This window comes from Neomonachus schauinslandi, chromosome 8, assembly GCF_002201575.2.
Source record: "Neomonachus schauinslandi chromosome 8, ASM220157v2, whole genome shotgun sequence".
Lineage (NCBI taxonomy): Eukaryota > Metazoa > Chordata > Mammalia > Carnivora > Phocidae > Neomonachus > Neomonachus schauinslandi.
The window spans coordinates 98,434,698-98,456,032 of record NC_058410.1 but is presented as its reverse complement, the minus strand read 5'-3'; the positions used below and the strand labels follow the sequence as shown (position 1 = coordinate 98,456,032).

At 42.3% G+C, this 21,335-nt stretch overlaps 1 protein-coding gene across 1 annotated transcript in view; it reads left to right on the top strand.

The window, feature by feature from the left end:
• The window catches only part of EFHC1 (EF-hand domain containing 1), a 65,378-nt gene extending 48,157 nt beyond the window's left edge, over positions 1-17,221 (top strand). The window contains exons 10-11 of the mRNA XM_021692077.1: positions 15,500-15,710; positions 17,150-17,221. Coding sequence (XP_021547752.1) covers positions 15,500-15,710; positions 17,150-17,221 — 283 coding nt within the window. The remainder of the gene's footprint in view (positions 1-15,499; positions 15,711-17,149) is intronic.
• The last annotated feature ends 4,114 nt before the right edge of the window (positions 17,222-21,335 follow it).

Genomic DNA, 21,335 nt, shown 5'->3' with positions numbered 1-21,335 from the left:
TGCTTTGGGTAGTATGGACATTTTAACAATATTTGTTCTCCCAGTCCATGAGCATGGAATATCTTTCCATTTGTTTGTGTCCTCTTCAATTTCTTTCATCAGTGTTTTATAGTTTTCAGAGTACAGGTCTTTCACCTTCTTGGTTAGGTTTATTCCTAGGTATTTTATTATTTTTGGTACAATTGTAAATGGGATTATTTTCTTAATTTTTCTTTCAACTAATTCATTATTAGTGTATAGAAATGCAATGGATTTCTGTCTATTGATTTTGTATCCTGTGACTTTACTGAATTCTATATCAGTTCTAGTAGTTTTTTGGTGGAGTCTTTAGGATTTTCTATAAATAGTATCATGTCATCTGCAAATGTGACTGTTTAACTTCTTTCTTAACCAATTTGGGTGCCTTTTATTCCTTTATCTTGTCTAATTGCTATGGCTAGCACTTCCAGTACTATGTTGAATAAAGGTGGTGAGAGTGGACATCCTTGTCTTGTTCTTGATCTTAGGGGAAAAGCTCTCAGTTTTTCACCATTAAGTATGATGTTGGCTGTGGGTTGTTTTTTTTTTTTTTTTAATGGCCTTTATTATGTTGAGATATGTTCCCTCTAAACCTACCTTGTTGAGGATTTTTATCGTGAATGGATATTGTACTTGGTCATATGTTTTTACTGCAACTGTTGAAATAATCATATGGTTTTTATCTTTTCTCATATTGATGTGATGTATCACATTGATTTGTGAATAGTGAACCACGCTTGCATCCTGGGAATAAATTCCACTCGATCATGGTGAATGATTTTTTTTTTAATGGTTTGTTGGATTTGGCTTCCTAATATTTTGTTGAGGAATTTTGCATCTATGCTCATCAGAGATATTGGCTTGTAGTTCTCTCTCTCTCTCTTTTTGGAATGTTTTTTATCTGGTATTGGTATCAGGGTAATGCTGGCCTTGTGGAATGAATTTGAAAGCTTTCCTTGCCTATTTTTTTTTTTTAATAGTTTGAGAAGAATAGGTATTAAGTCGTCTTTATTTTTTTTTTTTTGAAGACTTTATTTATTTGAGAGAGAGAATGAGAGAGAGAGAGAGAGAGAGAGAGAGCACATGAGAGGGGGGGGAGGGTCAGAGGGAGAGGCAGACTCCCTGCCGAGCAGGGAGCCCGATGCGGGACTCGATCCCGGGACTCCAGGATCATGACCTGAGCCGAAGGCAGTTGCTTAACCAACTGAGCCACCCAGGCGCCCTCGTCTTTATTTTTTTTAATTTTTATTTAAATTTAACTAGCAAACATATAATACATCATTAGTTTCTGATGATTAGTTCAATGATACATTAGTTGCATATAACACCCAGTCTTCTTTAAATGTTTGGTAGAATTGGAGTGTCTAGGTGGCTCAGTCAGTTAAGTGTCTGACTCTTTACTTGATCTTAGCCAAAAGGTTGAGAAGCAATAAGTGTCTGACTCTTGATTTGGCTCAGGTCATAATTTTAGGGTTGTGAGATTGAGCACCAACCAAGTCAGGCTCCGTGCTGGGCATGGAGCTTGCTTAAGATTCTCTCCCTTTCCCTTTGCTCCTCCCCCACCCCGTCTCCCTCTCAAAAAAAAAAAAAAAAATTGGTAGAATTCACCTATGAAGCCATCTGGTCCTGGACTTTTCTTTGTTGAGGGTTTTTTGGTTACTGATTCAATTTTATTTCTTCCTGATTCAGTTTTGGGAGGTCATATATTTCTAGGAATTTATTTCTTCTAGGTTATCTGATTTGTTAGAATATTCTAAAAAAAAAATATGCCTTTACAGTCCTTTGAATTTCTGTGGTGTCAGTTTTCTCTCCTCTTTCATTTCTGATATTGAGTCCTTTTTTTTTTTTTTTAATGAATCTGGCTAAAGGTTTATTAATTTTGTTGATCTTTTCAAAGAACCAGCTCCTGGTTTCATTGTACTGTTCTGTTTTTTTAGTTTCTATTTTGTTTATTTCTGCTCTAATCTTATTATTTCCTTTTACTGGTTTGGAGTTTGTTTGTTCTTTTTATGGTTCCTTTAGGTTTAAGGTTAGTTTGTTTATTTGAGATTTCTCTTGCTTCTTGAGGAGGCCTGTATTGCTATAAACTTCTTTCTTAGAACTGCTTTTGCTACATCCTAAAGATTTTGGACCATTGTGTTTTCATTTTCATTCATCTTTATGCATTTTTTATTTCTTCCTTGATTTCTTGTTTGACCTATTCATTGTTTAGCTGCATGTTATTTAACCTCCACGTATTTGGGTTCTTTTCGGACTTTTTTTTCTTGTGGTTGATTTCTAGTTTCACAGTGTTGTCAGAAAATATGCGTGGTGGGGCGCCTGGGTGGCTCAGTCGTTAAGCGTCTGCCTTCGGCTCAGGTCATGATCCCAGGGTCCTGGGATCGAGCCCCGCATTGGGCTCCCTGCTCAGCAGGAAGCTTCCTTCTCCCTCTCCCACTCCCCCTGCTTGTGTTCCTTCTCTCGCTGTGTCTCTCTGTCAAATAAATAAATAAAATCTTTAAAAAAAAAAAAATTGTTTAAAAAAAAAAAAAGATGCATGGTATGAATTTAGTCTTTTTTTAATTTGTTGACACTTGTTTTGTGGCCAAACATATAGTCTATCTGGAGAACATTCCATGTGCACTTGAAAAGAATGCGTAATCTGTTTTAGGATGGAATGTTCTGAGTATATCTCTTACGTCCATCTGTTCCAATGTGTCATTCAAAGCCACTATTTCTTTGTTGATTTTCTGTTTGGATGATCTATCCATTGATGTCAGTGGGGTGTTAAAGTCCTTTACTATTATTGCATTACTATTGTTTACTTCCTTTATGTTTGTTATTAACTGCTTTATGTTGGGTGCTCCCATGTTGGGTGCATAAATATTTATAATTGTTATCTTGTTGGATTATTCCCTTTATATAGTGTCCTTCTTTGTCTCTGTTACAGTCTTTGTTTTAAAGTCTATTTTGGGGGGTACCTTGTGGCTCAGCTGTTTGAGTGTCCCACTCTTGGTTTTAGCTCAGGGTCGTGAAATCGAGCCCTATGTCAGCCTCCCCACTCAGCAGGGAGTCTTTCTCCTCTCTCCCTCTGCTCTTCTCCCTGCTTGCACTCTTTCTGTCTCAAATAAATAAATCTTAAAAAACATAATAAAAAAATAAAGTCTAGGGCGCCTGGGTGGCCCAGTCGGTTAAGCGACTGCCTTCGGCTCAGGTCATGATCCTGGAGTCCCGGGATCGAGTCCTGCATCGGGCTCCCTGCTCGGCAGGGAGCCTGCTTCTCCCTCTGACCCTCCCCCCTCTCATGTGCTCTCTTTCTCTCTCTCTCATTCTGTCTCAAATAAATAAATAAAAATCTTTAAAAAAATAAAAATAAAAATAAAAAAATAAAGTCTATTTTGTCTGATACAAGTATTGCTACCCTGGCTTTCTTTTCACTGCCATTTAGATGATAAATGCTTTTCCATCCGGATCTTCACTTTCAATCTGTATATGTCTTTAGATCTGAAATGAGTCTCTTATAGGCAGCATAATATAGATGGGTCTTGTTTGTTTGTTTTTTTTTAATGGAGCCTAATGTGGAGGCTGAACTATGACCCTGAAATCAAGACCTGAGCTGAGATCAAGAGTAGGATGCTTAACTGATTGAGCCACCCAGACACCCCTGGGTCTTGCTTCTTTACCCATTCTATCACCCTATGTCTCTTGATTGGAGCATAGTCCATTTACATTCAAAGTGATTACTGATGGGTATGTCCTTATTGCCATTTTGTTACTTGTTTCATGATTGTTTTTGTATTTCATTTCTTTTTTTTTTTCTATTCTTATGTTAATCCCCATACATTACATCATTAGTTTTAGATGAAGTGTTCCATGATTCATTGTTTGTGCATAACACCCAGTGCTCCATGCAGAATGTGCCCTCCTCATGTATTTCATTTCTGTTCCTTTCTTGTGCTCTTCTCTCATGTTTACTGACTTTCTTTAGTGATATACTTGAATTCATGTTTCTTCATTTCTTGCATACCTATTACCAGTTTTTGATTTGTGGCTACCATTAGGATTGTATATAACATCTTTTGCATATAGCACTCTATATTAAGTTGATGTTCACTTAAGTTTGAACCCATTCTAAAAACACTACATTTTTGCTCCTCTCCCCTCCATGATTAGGTGTATGGTATCCTATTTTACATCCTTTTATTTATTTATTTTTTATCCCTGGACTGATTTTTATAGATATGCTTAATTTTACTGCTTTTGTGCTTCTTACTTTTCTTAATCCTGCTTATGGTCTTTCCTTTCCATTCAGAGTCCGCTTTAACATTTCTTGCAGGGCCGATTTAGTGGTGATGAATTCCATTAACTTTTGTTTGTCTGAAAAACTCTTTCTCTCTCTATCCTGAATGATAGGCTTGCTGCATAGAGTATTCTTGAATGCAGGGTTGTGGCTTTTTTTTTTTTTTTTTTTTGGCACTTTGAATATATGCCTTCTGGCCTTCAAAATTGCTGCTAAAAAATTAACTGATAGCTTTATAGGGATTTCTCTGTATGTAACTGTTTTCTTTTCCCTTGCTGCTTTTAAGATTCTTTATTATTACTTTTTGCCATTTTAATTACTATGTGTCTTGGTGTGGACCTCCTTAGGTCGATTTTGTTGGGGGCTTTCCATGCTTCCTGGATCAGGATTTCTGTTTCCTTCCCCAGATTCAGGAAGTCTCCAGCTATTATTTCTTCAAATACATTTTCTGCCACCTTTTCTCTCTCTTCTCCTTCTGGGATCCCTATAATGTGAATGTTATTACACTTGATGGTGTTCTTGTGTTCCTTAATCTATTTTCATTTTTTATTATTATTTTTTTCTCTCTCCTCTTCAGTTTGATTGCTCTCCATAACTGTGTCCTCCAGGTCACTGATCTGTTCTTCTGCTTGTTCTAGTCTAGTATTTATTCCTTCTAGTGTATAAAATATATAATGTATATTATTAATATATAAATTTAATATATATTTATATAATTATATATTTTATTTCAGTTATTGGGTTCTTCATCTGTAATTGGTTCTTTTTAATGTTTTCTATCTCTTTGTTGAAGGTCTCACTGAGGTCATCCACTCTTAAGTTCAGTGTATCTTTATGAGCATTATTTTAAATTCTCTGTTAGGCATATCGGTTATCTCTGTTTCATTTAGCTCTCTTGCTGTGATTTTGTCCTGTTCTTTCATTTGGGACATATTCTTTGGTCTCCTTGTTTTGTCTAACTCTGTGTCTCTTGCCTTCAATCCAGTTGTCTGCAGTGGTTCTCTTTGCCTGTTGTGGGCAGTGTTTGGTCCCTGTGGTGTTGGTGGGCCAGTCTGGAGCCACCTTGGACTTGAGTCAGACCAGGCATTTGCCAGAGCTGTGGTAGCACCAAACTGCAGGGCATTCTTCCTGTGTTGTGCACAGAGAAACTTTCGTTGGTGGGCAGGGTCTATAGTCAGACCAGCTGTCTGGCCCCAGCCCACTGCTGGGGCCATAGTCCAAATGGTGTGTGTGGTTATCTTCCCTCTCCCTGGGGCAGGAGTCAGTTTGGAGTGGTGCTGGGCCCTCTCAGGGCTGCTTACACCCTGCCAGTCTGTGGCACCACTTGGGATGGGCTCATGCCAAGGTCAGGTTGGAGGGGGCAGGTTGCACTATGCCAACAGGGTCCATGCTGGTTTTCAGTGTAAGGAGACCTAGAGCCATCCATGGAGTGTGGGGGGAGGTAGGAAAACTCCTGCCCAGGCCAGGATGGAAAGGTCATGTCTGCAGGAGAACCCACAGATGGGGTGTGTTGTTAGCAAGCTAGGTGGAGAGTGTTTGTGCTGCCCAGGTTCCCACAGGTGTCCTTGTATTTTGGGGAGGGGCGAATGATGACTGCTCTTTTGTGGTTGTTGTTGTTTTTTAAGATTTTATTTATTTATTTATTTATTAGAGAGTGTGCATGAGTGGGGGGAGGGCAGAGGGAGAGGGAGAAGCAGACTTCCCACTGAGCCTGGAGCCTATGTGAAGCTCGATCCCAGGACCCTGAGATCATGACCTAAGCTGAAGTCAGCCACTTAATCGACTGAACCACCCAGACCCCCTCCTCTTTTGTTCTTAAGGAAGTCTCCCAAAGATCCCTGCCCCTCCAGCACACACTCTGAGATGAGTAAACAAATCGCCCTTCTTTATACCCCAGGTGTTTTTCAAACTGCTGCTTCTATGCTGTATCTCAGTGGGGTTCTTTGTTGTGCTGTCTCTTTAAGGGCAGGGACTCAGTTTCCTATTGCTCTCCTGGCTCTCCCAGAGCCAAGTTGCTGATTTTTAAAGTTCTAGATGTTAAGTTCTACTGATTGTTAGACCCCTCTGGTTTTCAAAACCAAATGTTATGGGGATTCATCTTCCCCCTGTGAGTCCCCTGTGCCTGAGGCACCTGGTGTGGGATCTGCTCCTCTCCTGTCCACACTGGTGGAGTCCCTCCCTCCCACAGAGAGTCCTGTGGGTCTGTTTGGCTCCTAACCACATCTCTGCCCTTTCTACCCTTTTAATGAGGCCTCTTCTCTACATTTAGCTGTGTACATCTGTTCTGCCATTCTTCGGGTCGTTTTTGGGTTATTTACATTGATGTGGGTATTATCTAGGTGTATCCATGGGTCAAGGTGAGCCTAGGACCCTCCTACTCCACCATCTTCCCTGGAAGTCTTTACCATCCCCTTTTTGAAACCCTCTTTTGAGTTCTAGAAAGTCAGAGTCGCTGATCAGACTCCTGCTACTTCTCTGGAAGCCTATTCTTTGTATCTTTTTGCTACTTTTTGTCTACTAGGTTGGTGTTTCTCGAGATCCTTTTTTGGTCCCTTTATTTGCTTTTGCTAAACTCTCTTGACAATCTTATCTCATTGCACAGTGTCTAAATAAGTTCTCCATCCTGACCATTCTCCTGATTCTAGTCCTAGGTTCCTATTGGCCTGTTCAGTGTATCTTCATCTGGCTGAGCCACAGTACCTCACAATTTGTACAACAAAAAAATGAGGCCATTGTTGTTTTTATCTTTCTGGGACAACTGCTTTTCCTTCTTTCTTCTTCCTTCTTTCTGTCTCAAATAGTGGTGATAACGGTGAGTTGTGATAACGTATGTAAAGTGCCACTGTAGAGTCTGGCACACACAGGAGGCAAGCAATAAATGTTAATTGCCCACTTTCTCTTAATCACATCAGTGTTCCATTTACCTTGGTTTGAAACCTTGGAGATACCTTTGACCTCTTTTATTTTGCACCATATTCAATATGTCAAATTCTTTTATTCTATAATAGGTCTTGCCTCTGACTTCTCCTATTCATTCTCCCCACCATTTCCTAATTTAAAGCACTCAGTTAGAAGCTGCATTTGTCTGCCCATGATAATAAAAACAAATTTACATTAGCTTAACCCAGTGGAGTTTTGTGTTCCTCCTGGAATACAACATCTGGAGGGAAGCAGTCTAGAGCTGGTGTGGTGGCTTTGCAATGCCAACAGAGACTTGACACTTTTCCTCTCTCTTCTCAGATATCCTTAGCAAGTAGTTTTTGTCCTCCTGCTTTTCACTCTGTGGCCACAAAGTGAATGTTCCATCTCCAGCATTGCATCTATGTAGTCCAGGCAGGAAGAAGGGGAAGGACAAAGGGTAAAAGACTGAACAGCCAATCTCACGCATGTCTTTCCTGTTTTTAAAGGGCTTATCTAGGAGCCCCACCTAGCAACTTCTGCAGACATCTCATTGTCTGGGCTGTGTCACTCAGCCACTCCTAGCTGCTGCTCCAAACAAAATAAGGGCTCTGGTAGGAAGAGGAGAGCAACTACCAGCGTCTGCCATACTTCCATCCCTGCTTACCCCAGCGTCCGCGATACCTCCTGATGTATCCTCCTATATCCGCTCTTTCCCTTACTCCACTTCACGTACAGTTATCAGACCAGTCATCCTGGAACTTGGCTCCAAATTCATCATATGACTATTTTCCCCTCAATTTTGTTGAGGTCTAATTGTATTTAGTTAAAATCTACAATATGTTGGTTTGATATACATTGTGAATGACTATCACGATCAAGTTAATTAACACATCCATCACCTCACATGGCTACCATTTATGTGTGTGTGTGTGTGTGTGGTGGGAATGCTTTAGATCTCTTTGCACATATCACGTATACAGTACGGTATAACTATAACTACAGCCCCAATGCTGTACATTAGACCTCCAGAACTTACTCATCTTGTTACTGAATGTTTGTACTCTTGACCAACATCACTCCCTTCCCCCAGCCCCTGGAGTTCAACTTTTTTTAGATTCCACATATAATTGAGATTATGTAGTATTAGTCTTTCTCTGGGTTATTTCACTAAGCACAGTATCTTTCAGGTTCATCCATGTTATCACAAATGGCAGGATTTCCTTCTTTTTTCTGGCCGAGTAACATTCCATTGTGCCATGTTTTTTATATATGTGTCACATTTTTAAACTCCATCCATCTATGGACATTTAGATTGTTTTTATTTCTTGGCTATTGTGAATAATGCTGCAGTGAGTATGGGAGGGCAGATGTCTCTTTGAGATCCTGATTTCATTTCCCTCAGATATCTATCCAGAAGTGGGATTGCTAGATACTATGATAGTTCTATTTTTAATTTTTTGAGGATATTCCATAACTGTTTTCCATAATGGCTATACTAATTTATATTCCTACCTACAGTGGGAGTGTACAAGAGTTCCCTTTTCTCCACCTCCTCCCCAAGTTGTTATCTCTTGTCTTTTTGATGATAACCATTCTAACAGGTGTGATATCTCATTTTGGTTTTGATTTGCATTTCCCTCATGATTAGTGATGTTGAGCATCTTTTCATGTACCCACTGGCATTTTTTTTTTTTTAAGATATTTTTTATTTATTTATTTGACAGAGAGAGAGCACAAGTAGGCAGAGCCGCAGGCAGAGGGAAAGGGAGAAGCAGGCTCTCTGCTGAGCAGGGAGCCCGATGTGGGGCTCGATCCCAGGACCCTGGGATCGTGACCTGAGCCGAAGGCAGACACTTAACCGACTGAGCCACCCAGGCGCTCCCCCCCCACTGGCATTTGTATATCCTTTTTAGAAAAATGTCTTCTCAGGTTGTTTGCCCATGTTTTAATTGGATTGTTTATTTTTTTGCTATTGAGTTGTAGGAGTTCCTTACATATTTTAGGTATTAACCCCTTATCAGATATATGGTTTGTGCTGTGGTTTGAATGTTTGTGTCCCCCCAGAATTTATAAGTTGATATCCTGATCCATATTAAGAGGTCATGTGATGGTATTAAGAGGAAGGGCCTTTGGAAGGTGATTAGGTCATGAGAACCCTATGAATGGGGTTAGTGCTTTTATTAAAAAAAAAAAAAAAAAAAAAAGGCCCCAGAGAACTTGCTAGCCCCCTTCTATCATGTAAGGACACAGTGAGAAGATACTGGCTATGAACCAAAAAGAGCCTTCACCAGCCACCATGTGGAATCTGTGGTGCCCTGATCTTGGACTTTTAGCCTCCATAAGTGAGAAAAATAAATTTCTATTGTTAATAAGCTACCCAGTCTCTGGTATTTTGTTATAGCAGCCCGAACAGACTGAGACCGTTCGTAAATAGTTTCTCCCATTTCATAAGTTGCCTTTTCATTTTGATTATTTCTTTTGCTGTGCAGAAACTTTTTTGGTTTGATGTAGTTGCACTTGTTTGTTTTAAGTCTGTTGACTGTATTTTTGGTGTCCAAAAAAAAATCACTGCCAAGACTAATGTCAAGGAGCCTTTTTCCTTTGTTTAATTCTAAAAGTTCCACAGTCCCAGGTCTTGTGTTTAAGTCTTCAATCATTTTGAGTTAATTTTTGTGAGTTCTATAAAATAGGGATCCAGTTTCTTTCTTTTGCCTGGATACCCAGTTTTCCCAGCACCATTTATTGAAGAGACTGTCCTTTCCCCATTGTGTATTCTTGGCACCCTGTCAAAGACAGTTGACCATATATGCATGAGCTTATTTCTGGGCTCTATTCTGTTCCATTGGCTTATGTGTCTCTTTTTATGCCAGTACCGCGTAGTTTTGATTACGGTAGCTTTGTAATGATAGTTTGAAATCAGGAAGTGTGACGCCTCCAGCTTTGTTCTTCTTTCTCAAGACTGCTTTGGCTATTGGGGGTTTTTGTGGTTCCATGCAAATTTTAGGATTGTTTTTTTCTATTTCTGTGAAACATGCCATTGGAATTTTGATAAGGATTGCATTGAATTTGTACATCACTTTGGATAGTGTGGACATTTAAACAGTTATTAATTCTTCCAATCCAAGGACACAAGATATCTTTCCATTTGGTTGTGCCTTAATTTATTTCAGTGTCTTTGTTTTCAGTGTACCTGTCTTTCAGGTCCTTAAATTTATTCCTAAGTATTTTATTGCTTTTGATGCTATTATAAGTGGAATTTATATTTTTTCTGTTAGATAGTTCATTGTTAATGTATAGAAACACAACTGATTTTTGTTTCCTGCAACTTAACTGAATTTGTTGATTAGTTCTAACATTTTTTTGGTGGAGTTTTTAAGGTTTTCTGTACATAGTACATGTCATCTGTGAACAGAGATAATTTTACTTATTCCTTTTGTATTTGGATGCCTTTTGTTTCTTTTTCTTGCCTAATTGCTCTGGCCAGGTCTGTGTTGAATACAAGCGGCAAGACTGGGCATCCTTGTCTTATTCACTATTGGGTGGGATGTTAGCTTGTGGGTTTGTCATATGTGGCCATTATAATGTTGAGGTACATTTCTTCTATACCTAATTTGTTGAGGGTTTTTATCATGAAAGTACATTGAATTTTGTCAGATGCTTTTTCTTTATTGAGATGATCATATGATTTTTATCCTTCATTCTGTTAATGTGATATATCACATTTATTGATTTTTGTGTATGTTGGACCATCGTTGCATACAAAGGATAAATATAATTTGATCATGGCATATGATCCTTCTAACGTGCTGTTGAATTTCGTTTGCTAGTGTTTTGTTGAAGATTTTTGCATCTATGTTCATGAAAGATATTGGTGTTTAAGTTTCTTGTAGTGTCCTTGTCTGGCTTTGGTATCCGGGTAAAGCTGGCCTCATAAGATGAGTTTGGGAGTGGGGCGCCTGGGTGGCTCAGTCGTTAAGCGTCTGCCTTCGGCTCAGGCCATGATCTCAGGGTCCTGGGATCGAGCCCCGCATCGGGCTCCCTGCTCAGTGGGAAGCCTGCTTCTCCCTCTCCCACTCCCCCTGCTTGTGTTCCCTCTCTCACTGCCTCTCTGTCAAATAAATAAATAAAATCTTTAAAAAAAAAAAAAGATGAGTTTGGGAGTGTTGCTTTCTCTTTAGTTTTTTTGGAAGAGTTTGAGAAGGATTGGTATAAACTTTTGTTTAAATGCTAGGTAGCATTCATCAGTGAAACCATCTGGTCCTGGGCTTTTTTATTACAATTTCAACCTCCTTACTTGTTACTGGTCTGCTCAGATTTTCTAGCTCAATGATTCAGTCTTAGTAGGTTTTGTTTCTAGGAATTTATTCATTTCTTCCAGGTAATCCAATTTGTTGATGTATAATTGTTCATAATGATCACTTATGATTCTTTGTATTTCTGTGATATCAGTTGTAATATCGCCTTTCATTTCTGATTTTGTCTTTTTTTTCTCACTGTAGCTAAAAGTTTGTCAATTTTGTTTATCTTTTCACAAAACCAGCTCTTAGTTTCATGGACCTTCTCTATCATTACTCTGCTCTGACTTTCATCATTTCCTTCCAGAAGCTAACTTTTTGCTTAGTTTTTTCTTTTTCTAGTTCCTTGAAGTATAAAGTTAGGGTGTTTATTTGATTTTTTTTTTTTTCCCCTTCATGAGCGGGAGATGGGGAGCAGAGGGAGAGGAGGAAAAAGAGAATCTTAAGCATGCTTCACATCCAGCGCAGAACCCAAATGCAGGTCTCGATCTCACAACCCTGAGCCAAAATCAAGAGGTGGACACTTAACTGACTGAGCCACCCAGGCACCACAAGATCCTTTTTTTCTTAATGTAAACATTTATTGTGATAAACTACCCTCTTAGAACTGCTTTTGCTGCATTCCATATTTTAGTATGTCGTATTTACGTTTTCATTTGTTTCAAGATATTTTTTGGTTTCCCTTTTGACCTTTTTTTGATTTCTTCATCATATTTATTATTAAGAGATTTCCATCACTTAAAAACAAAACTCTAAAGTTCTTAGTCTGGTATCTAAGAACCTCCATAGTGTGTCTCCAAATGACCATCTAACTTAGAGTTCCAGTTTACCTTTCCACATACTCTGCACCCCAAACAGGTTTATTATACTAAGCTCCAGCATTCCTTTCTTCATGCCTTTTCTCAGGCTGTTCCCAGTCTGCAGTTCCTTTGTTTCATTCTGCAGGTCCAAGCCCTCACATCCTTCAAGGCCTAGGTCAAATGCCACCTCCTAGTTCAGCCCTTCCTGATCCTCTCAGGCTTTGTACTTCCTCTACATGGTGATGGTAATTTTCTCCCTTCTTTGAGTAATTTTAAAGTCCATGTCTTAATTTCCTTCTGGAGATCAGGGTCCTTATTAGAGATAGGTTCCTTCTAGAATTGGGCCATACATGTTCAATAAATAGTTGTTAGATGAGAGAATACTTCTCCTAGGACTGTCAGAAGAACTATGTTCAAAGCTGACATTTGCGTGTGTCTATGTTAGGTACTAAGTGCTTTATATGTAATAGTTCATGTAATTCTCACCACAATCTTTATGAGGTAACTTCCTTTCAAAGCTCCCATATGACAGATAATGAAACTGAAGCACAGAGCAATTAGCTAATCTACTCAATATCATGTAGCCTTTCAGTGGTAAAACGGCTTTTGAACCAGTCAGACTCGGAGCTCATAGTCTTTACTATAATTTCTTCTGTCTCAACAGAGAAAAGCAGCAAGAAATTGAGACTGTTGTTACTCAGCTTCCTGACTACCTGAAGCTCTCCGAGCAAGGGACTGCCTGTCCTGGGAGTGGGTCTACCTTCACTGGGACCAAGGGGAGACCTTGGATCATGGATCAAGAGCTAAGGTCAGGCCAAGGGGTTGACACTGAATCTTTGCAATGGAAATGGCCACACTTTAAAGTTCTAACACATCAAAGAGTTGCCCGCTACCCACCCCCGCAAAATATGAGAAAGAACAAGATTGAAGTCTCTTTGCTGTTGAAGAAAATATGTGAATTCCATTTAGCTCTTGCTAAGTAGAGGGTTTTGCCAGGTTGCTCCTAGGAAAATATTCTAAGAGCAGAATGAAAACCATGATGTCTTTCTTACCTATGGGAGTTCAATCACCCTATAAAACTCATGTTTGCTTTTATGGAAAGTAAAAGAAGGGCATTGGAGGGGTTGGCACAGAGTCTACACCTTGCGTGTTGGGAACCCAGCCATCTCTCTCAGTTGGCAGTCCCGTTAAGGATAATCATTGAGCCCTTGTGTTCCTTTGTTAACATGTGGGTCTTGCAGCTTTCCTAGAAAATGGGTCTTGGTTTACACCCCCTCAATTAAGTAGGGGCTGTAACTTTCACCAGCTCTGTCTTAAATAGTACCACCTGTTGCAAGCTCTGTTTCAGTTTACTCCATCGTGCTCAAAGACAGCAGATGGCATGGGCATTTTCCATATTGTATGAAGCAGTATGAACATCTGGCCCCTTCACGGAAGGGAGAGTTATCTTCTCTTTCCCAAAATGACTGGATGATCACATTTTAAATATATATGCTCCATGGCTCTAACTCCTGGGAAGATATGCAAGATTGAGGTTTGATTGCTTTCTGCCACGAAAATAGCTTCCTGGCAGTTATGCATAATTTAGTATGTATGATTGGAGGTATACCCATCAGATACACATATCCTGCTTCAATAATAAATAATGCCAGACAGCATTTAGATACTAGACATTTTTATTAGAATATATATTGTTTTTGTCTTACTATAAAGGTAATACATGCCCAGAATAAATAACATTCAGGGAGTAAAAATTTAGAAAATAGAAAAATCCTGTAATAAATTTAACTAGCTCTTTGCATTTGATAGTGTATCATGAACATTTCTGATATGAAATGTTTTATGGAGCATTGATAATTTTTTGAGTGCATATTACATTCACATGAGTTTTATTTATATATACACATACCTGCTTGTTACCCTCCATTCCCCATACGTAACTACCTGTTTCATTGGTTTTAAAATACCTTCCCAGAGTTTCTTTGCACAATATAAGCAATTTAAATGTTTTTATTCCCCTCACAACTTTTATGCAAAATGTAGCCTTCTGTACGCACTTTTACACCTTGATTTTTCTCACTAACAGATCTGTCTACTCTAGCTGCAACATTGTCCATGCTGCATTATTATTATATTGCCTCATTGTTTTTGGATATTGTTTAACCAATTCCTGATTTGGGGATGATTTTTTTAGACCTTTAGCTGTCTCAACACAGCTTTATTAGATTGTAGCTTTGTATACAACTCATGATTATTTCCTTAGGATAAATTACTTGGAATTCTTTGCTGGGCTTTTGCTTCATGTTTTCCAAATTGTTCCTGAAAGGTTCTAGCACTTTGTACCTTCGCCAGCAAGAATTGCCAGTGGGTCAAAAGGGAATTAAGTTAATAGAGGCCGTTAGGAAGAGTGAACCTTTCGAATATTATATGCAGGAGGAAATAGGAACAGGAAAGCCACGGGGGACCGATATTATGATGGTGTGGAGGGAGAGGGCTCGGTGAGGGGTGGCTGGATGTACTTGAAAGAACACGTCAGAACCTGAGTGCGATGTCCGTTCTGGTCTTGCCTCTGCTGGGACATCTGGGATAAGTCTCTAAGGTCTTCGAGTCTGTTTTTTCATCGTTGAATAGGGAGGAGTGCTTTCTGAGTTCTCCCTCTTTCTAGTGCTGTGGGTTACTCATCTCTCTTCATTTCAGTAAATGCTAAGCCTCACCTTCTCAATCCACCATCTTTCATAAAATTTGGAGTGAACCGGAGAGAACATGTTAAAAGTGCGAGATTTCTGACTGTGTGAATGTAACTTTTTAAAATTTTATTATCTTATGTTAGTCACCATACATAATGATGTGTGAAACTTTTTAAAAACTCATTCATCTTCAGATGATGCAACAGCATTCAGCAGCAGTGGGTGACTCACACAAACACCGAGCTTGGGGAGGTGGCGGCGGTAGATGTGGCTCTTTGTGGTGCAGAGATTTAACAGGTGGCAGCCGGGGAGGCTGAGCGTCAGCTCATACCCCCCTGACTGGGCTCCCCAGCCATCATCAGCCAACCCCCGGGGCAGGTGTCCAGTTATTGGTCAGCTCCGTGCCAGAGCCGTTTGTTTGAAGCTGCCCCAACTTCACCAAAGGAGAACTTTGGTCACTGAGCTAAGACTGGTCAAGGATAAATAAGATGCCCAGGCATTTCCTTCCTTTCTCTACAGCAAGCAAACTAAAGAGGATCCAGGTGTGCAAGAACTGGAGGCATTAATAGACACAATCCAGAAGCAACTGAAAGATCATCCGTGCAAAGACAACATTCGCGAAGCCTTTCAAATTTATGACAAGGAAGATTCAGGATATGTTGACAAAGAGATGTTCTTTAAAATCTGTGACTCTCTCAACCTGCCAATCGATGATTCCTTGATTAAGGAGGTCAGTAGGAGTCACCCTTCTGGGTTGATTGCAGAGGCTGTGAACACCCGTTTGTTCTCTCCCAGAGGCAGTTGTGGGTGTATTTGGTTTTAACGGTAAAATTTAAGATGTTTGAATCAGATCTCCTATTCGGCCCTGATTTCTATGGTGTTTCCCCTTGATTGTCGCGTTGGGGTTCTTTGCTCATGGCTGCGGTAGGGCCTGTCTTTACGTGGGTATGGGCTAGACTGAACAGCGTGGCAGATAAGCCATGTCCGCCGAAGGAGGGCTGCAGTCGTGATCCCAGAGGGGCAGCCCGAGGGGAGACTCAAAGGTGACGGTATTGAGTAGGATGGGGGGCAGCCTTTGGCCACCCTCCCAGCCAGCGCTTACGGTAGCTCAGCAGTACAGTGGGCATGGGAGAGGGCGTGACCACCGCCCAGGGCAGCCGTGTCTGTCAGGAATGGGTCGCCCAGGGCCAGCTGCACACAGAGGAAGGACATGGACACTGTCCTCTGGGAATTTTCATGAGTGAGTTGCAGAGGGGGTTTTTTGCCTTTGTTTCATTAGAAATCCCTCTAGCCAGGGCTTCCCTGGAACTCAGACCAAAATTTCTCCCACAGTTGCCAATGACTGTGACTTATTACTGAGACTTCTCCCTGATAAAAAGCCTGCTTAGACCTTCTTAAAGATCTTTTAGCAAAAAGGGATGTTCAGAAGTGAAGACTCATTTAGGGAAGGCTGTCGTGTGGCGCTGGAGAAGAGGATTTTTCAGATATTGGAACATCAGCAGGGAGGGGAAGAGGGCAGGTAGAAAAGAACGTGTTCACTTGGGCAAATGCCCATTTAGGTTCCCAAATCTCAGATGGACAGCATGCCCAGCTTTTGATTTTTTTAAAGTCATTTGTGCTATTTGTGACCTTGACAAAGGAATTGCGGTCAGTGGGGTGGGGAAGGTGTGGGTGGCAAGAATGATTTGCACATGTAAAGGTAACCTCAGCAGATCAGGCTACTCCCCCCACAGCGGAGCTTCAGAGGACATGGTTTGAGCACTGACATAAGGCTTCTCTGCCTTTGGGCAAAGATCAAGTGAGCAGTGATGGAACTAGATTCTTCTATTATCCTGTGATAACAGCAACTTGCTATTTTAAGAGTTCTACTCTATGCAGACCGGGTGGACAAAGCTCGTATTTGAATATAAAAATAATTAAAAGTGCTCTGGAAATGACAGTGTTCTTATAAATGTGAGTCCTGAAATCTCCCGCAGGCCCTTGACTCCCTCTGAGCTTCAGTTTCATTCAGTTGAAGATGGGGATTATGTCTGACCTACCTGCCAAGTTCACAGGAGCATTTTAGAATCCGCTGATTTAAACTCTGACCTGGTTTACAAAGGCTGGGGATGGTTATTAGTAAGTGGGCCCTGCAGCTCTGTCTCACCTGCTCTCTGCTCTCTCCCGCAGTTGATCAGGCTGTGCCCTCACAGAGAAGACAAGATTAACTACTATCACTTTGTGCGTGCTTTCTCCAACTGACCTGGCTGAGGAGAGAATGCAGTACGACGTTTTGAGGTCAGACCTACATTTTGAAACACCTTGTACTTTTCATAGAGGCATTCACAGGGATCTTAAAATTATATTTTTCAGTTCTTAGATTTCAATACTAAAATCTAAATTAAACTGGATCTTTTAAGAGCTAAGATTGGTGCTTTATTTAGGGAGGTAGGGGTAGGGTATTGTGATGGCTAATTAGGTGTCAGCTTGTCTGGGGCCGTGGAGTGCCCAGATGTTTGGTTAGACTTTTCTCTGGGTGTGTCCGTTTCTGGCTGAGATTAACAGTTGAAGTGGTAGACTGAGTAAAACAGATTGCCCCTGGGGTGGGTGGGCCACATCCAATCCACTGAAGGCCTGAACAGAAAAGGTTGACCATTCCCCAAGTAAGAGAATTCTGCCTGCCTTTGGACTCAAACACTGGCTCGTCCTGGGTCTCGTGCCTGCTGGCCTGGCCTTCAGACTAGAACTATACCCTCTGCTCTCATGGGAGCAAAATCTTGGGAACTGTCAGCCTCCATAATCCCACGAGCCCATTCTTTGTAAGACACTGCTTTCTCTACGTAGACATTCCATTGGTTCGGTTTCTCTGGAGAATGCGGACTACTATGGGTGTGGAATGACTACGAGCAGAAGGAAAGCCACATTTTGCTGGGGCAGCAGCATGTGGGGTGTTGGAAATACACACACAGTCTGCTGTGGCTGCGGGCCGGAAGCCACGGTTTTTTAACTGTGGCTCTAGGCCCATTAGTGGACCTGCAGTTTTAAAAAATGGAATAGAAAATATAAGTGTGGTACAAATAGGTTATATATTTCATGAAACTTTTGTTTCAACTGAGTGTGTATTTACTGGGTCATAATGGAAAATGTATTCCTTGATGTGAATTACAGTTAAAAAAAAAAAAATATATATATAGTAGAAAAATGCTGCTTTTTGAGAGCCTAGCCTTGAGATGAGAGGAAAAGTAGTTACTGGTTATCTAATGAGCTCTGCCCCAGGTTTTAGAACGAGGGCTGCTCCCGAGTTGAGGCCAGCCACCACCTCCAATTTATAACTCCCAGCCCAGATTCTTCCCTGCTTCCCCAGGCGGTGGTGTAAAGGAGGGGGGAGCTGTCCCTACAGGATCCAGGACACCTGCCCTCTCAGAACTGCTCGTTCTTCCCTCACTGATGAGCCAAGCCACCTCCAACTAGCTTATGCAAAGGGCTGTAATACCATATATACGGACTCCTTTCCTGCTCCAGGTCGATATCTCAAGAACTAGTGAAAGCCCCCAGTCACTTACCTAGTGAAAGCCTAATTTCCAAGTACTCAGAAGTCCATTTCAGTCTAAAGTAAAAATCCTAAGCTCTATCCTGCCTGCCCAAACTTAGAAGCCTTAGTGTGTGAGAGTGAGTGAGCTAGGATAGGTATAGTGGGTTTCTTCTTCTGGTTTCTGCTCCCTTGCCCCCAACTCAGTCACACTGCTGTTTCTGGCCTGTGTAGTGTCCGGGAAGGGTAGCGAGTAGACCCCAGAGGAAAAGGGCAAAGTCTTATTTCTGGGGCCGGTGAAGTCCTCATCTGGGTCAGGGCCTTCTGTGTGTCATGTGCCAAAAGGCTGGCTCTCTCACTACCCCCCCCCCCCCCAGGACACTCCCACAGGAAACCTCTCAGATGCCATCCTCAGATGGGCCAGTCTCCAGCGTGCCCGGTCCTAAAAGCACATTTCCTCCGGGCTTCTCCTTGTCCCTTCGGGCTTCCCCTCCCAGTGCCTTCACTCTTGCTGTGTGTCCATCTAGATTGCTCTCTGGACTGTGCAGTTCAGCAGCTCAGCTGGTCCTTTCCTGGAGACTCACCGTAGGTGAGAATCAGGTACTAAATCTCACGTTCTCTTAACTCCAGGGGACCCAGGTCAAACTGAGTCCATTAAAGCATCTCCCTCACTTAGCTTGTGGACCTACTGCACTCTGACAGCCCTTTTCAGGAACTCCACACTCTAGTAACTTCTCCACAACCCTGCAAGAGGGAAGTTCACAAAACTCGATCCTCAAGTCTTTCATGGATCTGCGCCACCTGCAGCAGATGGAGGTACCTGCCGGCTTTGGTCCTGAGCCGAAAGGGAGACATTAGGGAAACGTCCTCTTGCCCACCTTTTGAGGTCCAAGTGCTCCTCATCCTTCTACCCGTGTTCTGACCGTTCTCTTCTGGTTCCCTGTGCCTGCCCCGCTGTGAAGGTCAAGTGCCTCACAGAGAGCTGTGCTGAGTACGGCAGGCCGTGCTCGCCTGCAGGACTTCAGCTCCCTGTCCCTGCCTCACTTCCCAAGCTTGCCCAAGACGGGAAGCTCCATCACCACGTACAGAAGCCCAGAGCCAGCGGGTCACTTCTGGGGGCCCCACGCTCCCTGCTCAGCCCTGCTAGTTTATACAAGCCCCACCGAGGGTAGAGCCACACGCGCAGATCGTTCTTCTGAATTCCAAATGGCGCTGCAGCCACCTGATGTCGCTTGGGCTACACTCAGCCCCGGCACGCAGTGGTGTCCTGGCCGAGGGGACGTTAGAGTGGGGCGTTAGCCTGCAGCAAGCAGAACTGCAGGGAGGGGAAAGGACCTCCATTGATGGGGCCGCCAGGGAGGGGAGACAAGTAGCCTCCCTCCTCGCGTCTGCCCCAGAGGCCACCGAGAGCTGTGGCTCTCCACTCTGACTGAGCGATGTGGCTCTCCACTCTGACTGAGCGATGGGACAGCTATGGGTTCGGGGCAGCAAAATCTGCCCTGCGGGGGAAGACGGGCTCAGAGGTAGCTGCTGCTCAGGCCCGGGGCTTGCACTCTGTAACCGCCCCCGGGGCTTGAAAATACCAGCTAAGTAGGGTGGGTCAAACCCCTGTCTCTGGGCTTTGAGGGCATCTGGGACCAAGAGGGGGAGAAGACCTGTCTCAATGCTTCCAGAAAATCAAGGGTCACTTGGGTGAGGGACTCCTTAATATCCTGCTGGTACCGAATAGCCTGAGTACACGTGTTCATTAAAAACCAGCCAACAGGGGCGCCTGGGTGGCTCAGTCGTTAAGCATCTGCCTTTGGCTCAGGTCATGATCCCAGGGTCCTGGGATCGAGCCCCGCATCGGGCTCCCTGCTCCGTGGGAAGCCTGCTTCTCCCTCTCCCACCCCCCCTGCTTGTGTTCCTTCTCTCGCTGTGTGTCTCTGTCAAATAAATAAATAAAATCTTAAAAAAAAAAAAAAAAACCGCCAACAGTGCTCTGTTTGTACCATGCACTCAGCATTCACCTTCCCTAAATCTCACCAGCACCACTCCCTGCGAAAACAAGTAGCAAGCACACAACCCTCAAAACTGTAGAACACATGAACAAACAGGCTCAGAAAGGTTAACTGGCCAAGGTCACCTAGCGTCTTCCAGCAGAGCCGGACCAAAACCCATGTCTGCAGCAGAGCTTGCCCTCCATGGGTGTCCCTCAGCTTCACCTCAGGTGAGCGCTTCCTGTGCAATCCTCACGCCCTGCGGGGGTCCATGGCTACCTGCCCCCTGTAACTGCGCTCCTCTCCTGTGCTCTCTGAAGACCATTCTGGAAAACACGGACCGCTGCAGGCAAGAGCAGGCCATAGAACAGACCCCAGCACTCCCCACGGTCCACCATGATGAATACTGTTCAGCACCAACAGCAGGATTTTACACGCACACCTTAGCCCGTGACTGCATCATGCAGCAAGCTCACGGTGCTTCCCCATGGAGCTTGGCGGCAGACCCCGTGTCAAGAAAACACCTTTCCGCTTTTCTACTTTATGGTTAGACTCAAAAATGCCTAGAATGACCCAGCACTCAAGATAACTTTCTCCATCCTTCATTCCAATTCCCTCCTTCCTGGGACCAAAACAAACAAATACAGCTCAAAACAGACGTACAAGAAAGGACTGTTAACAGAGTGAAAAATGGTATGAGATTAAAATGGACACAATTATTTTTCAAGTGAAAACAAATGTAAGCATCCAGATTAAAAAGGAAGAAAAGGAAAGTGACCAGAGACAATGAGACTGATAATTCTATGCCTTTTATTCAGTTATTTCAAAAATATTTGATTTGTTTCAAAATGTACATTTAAAAAATCCA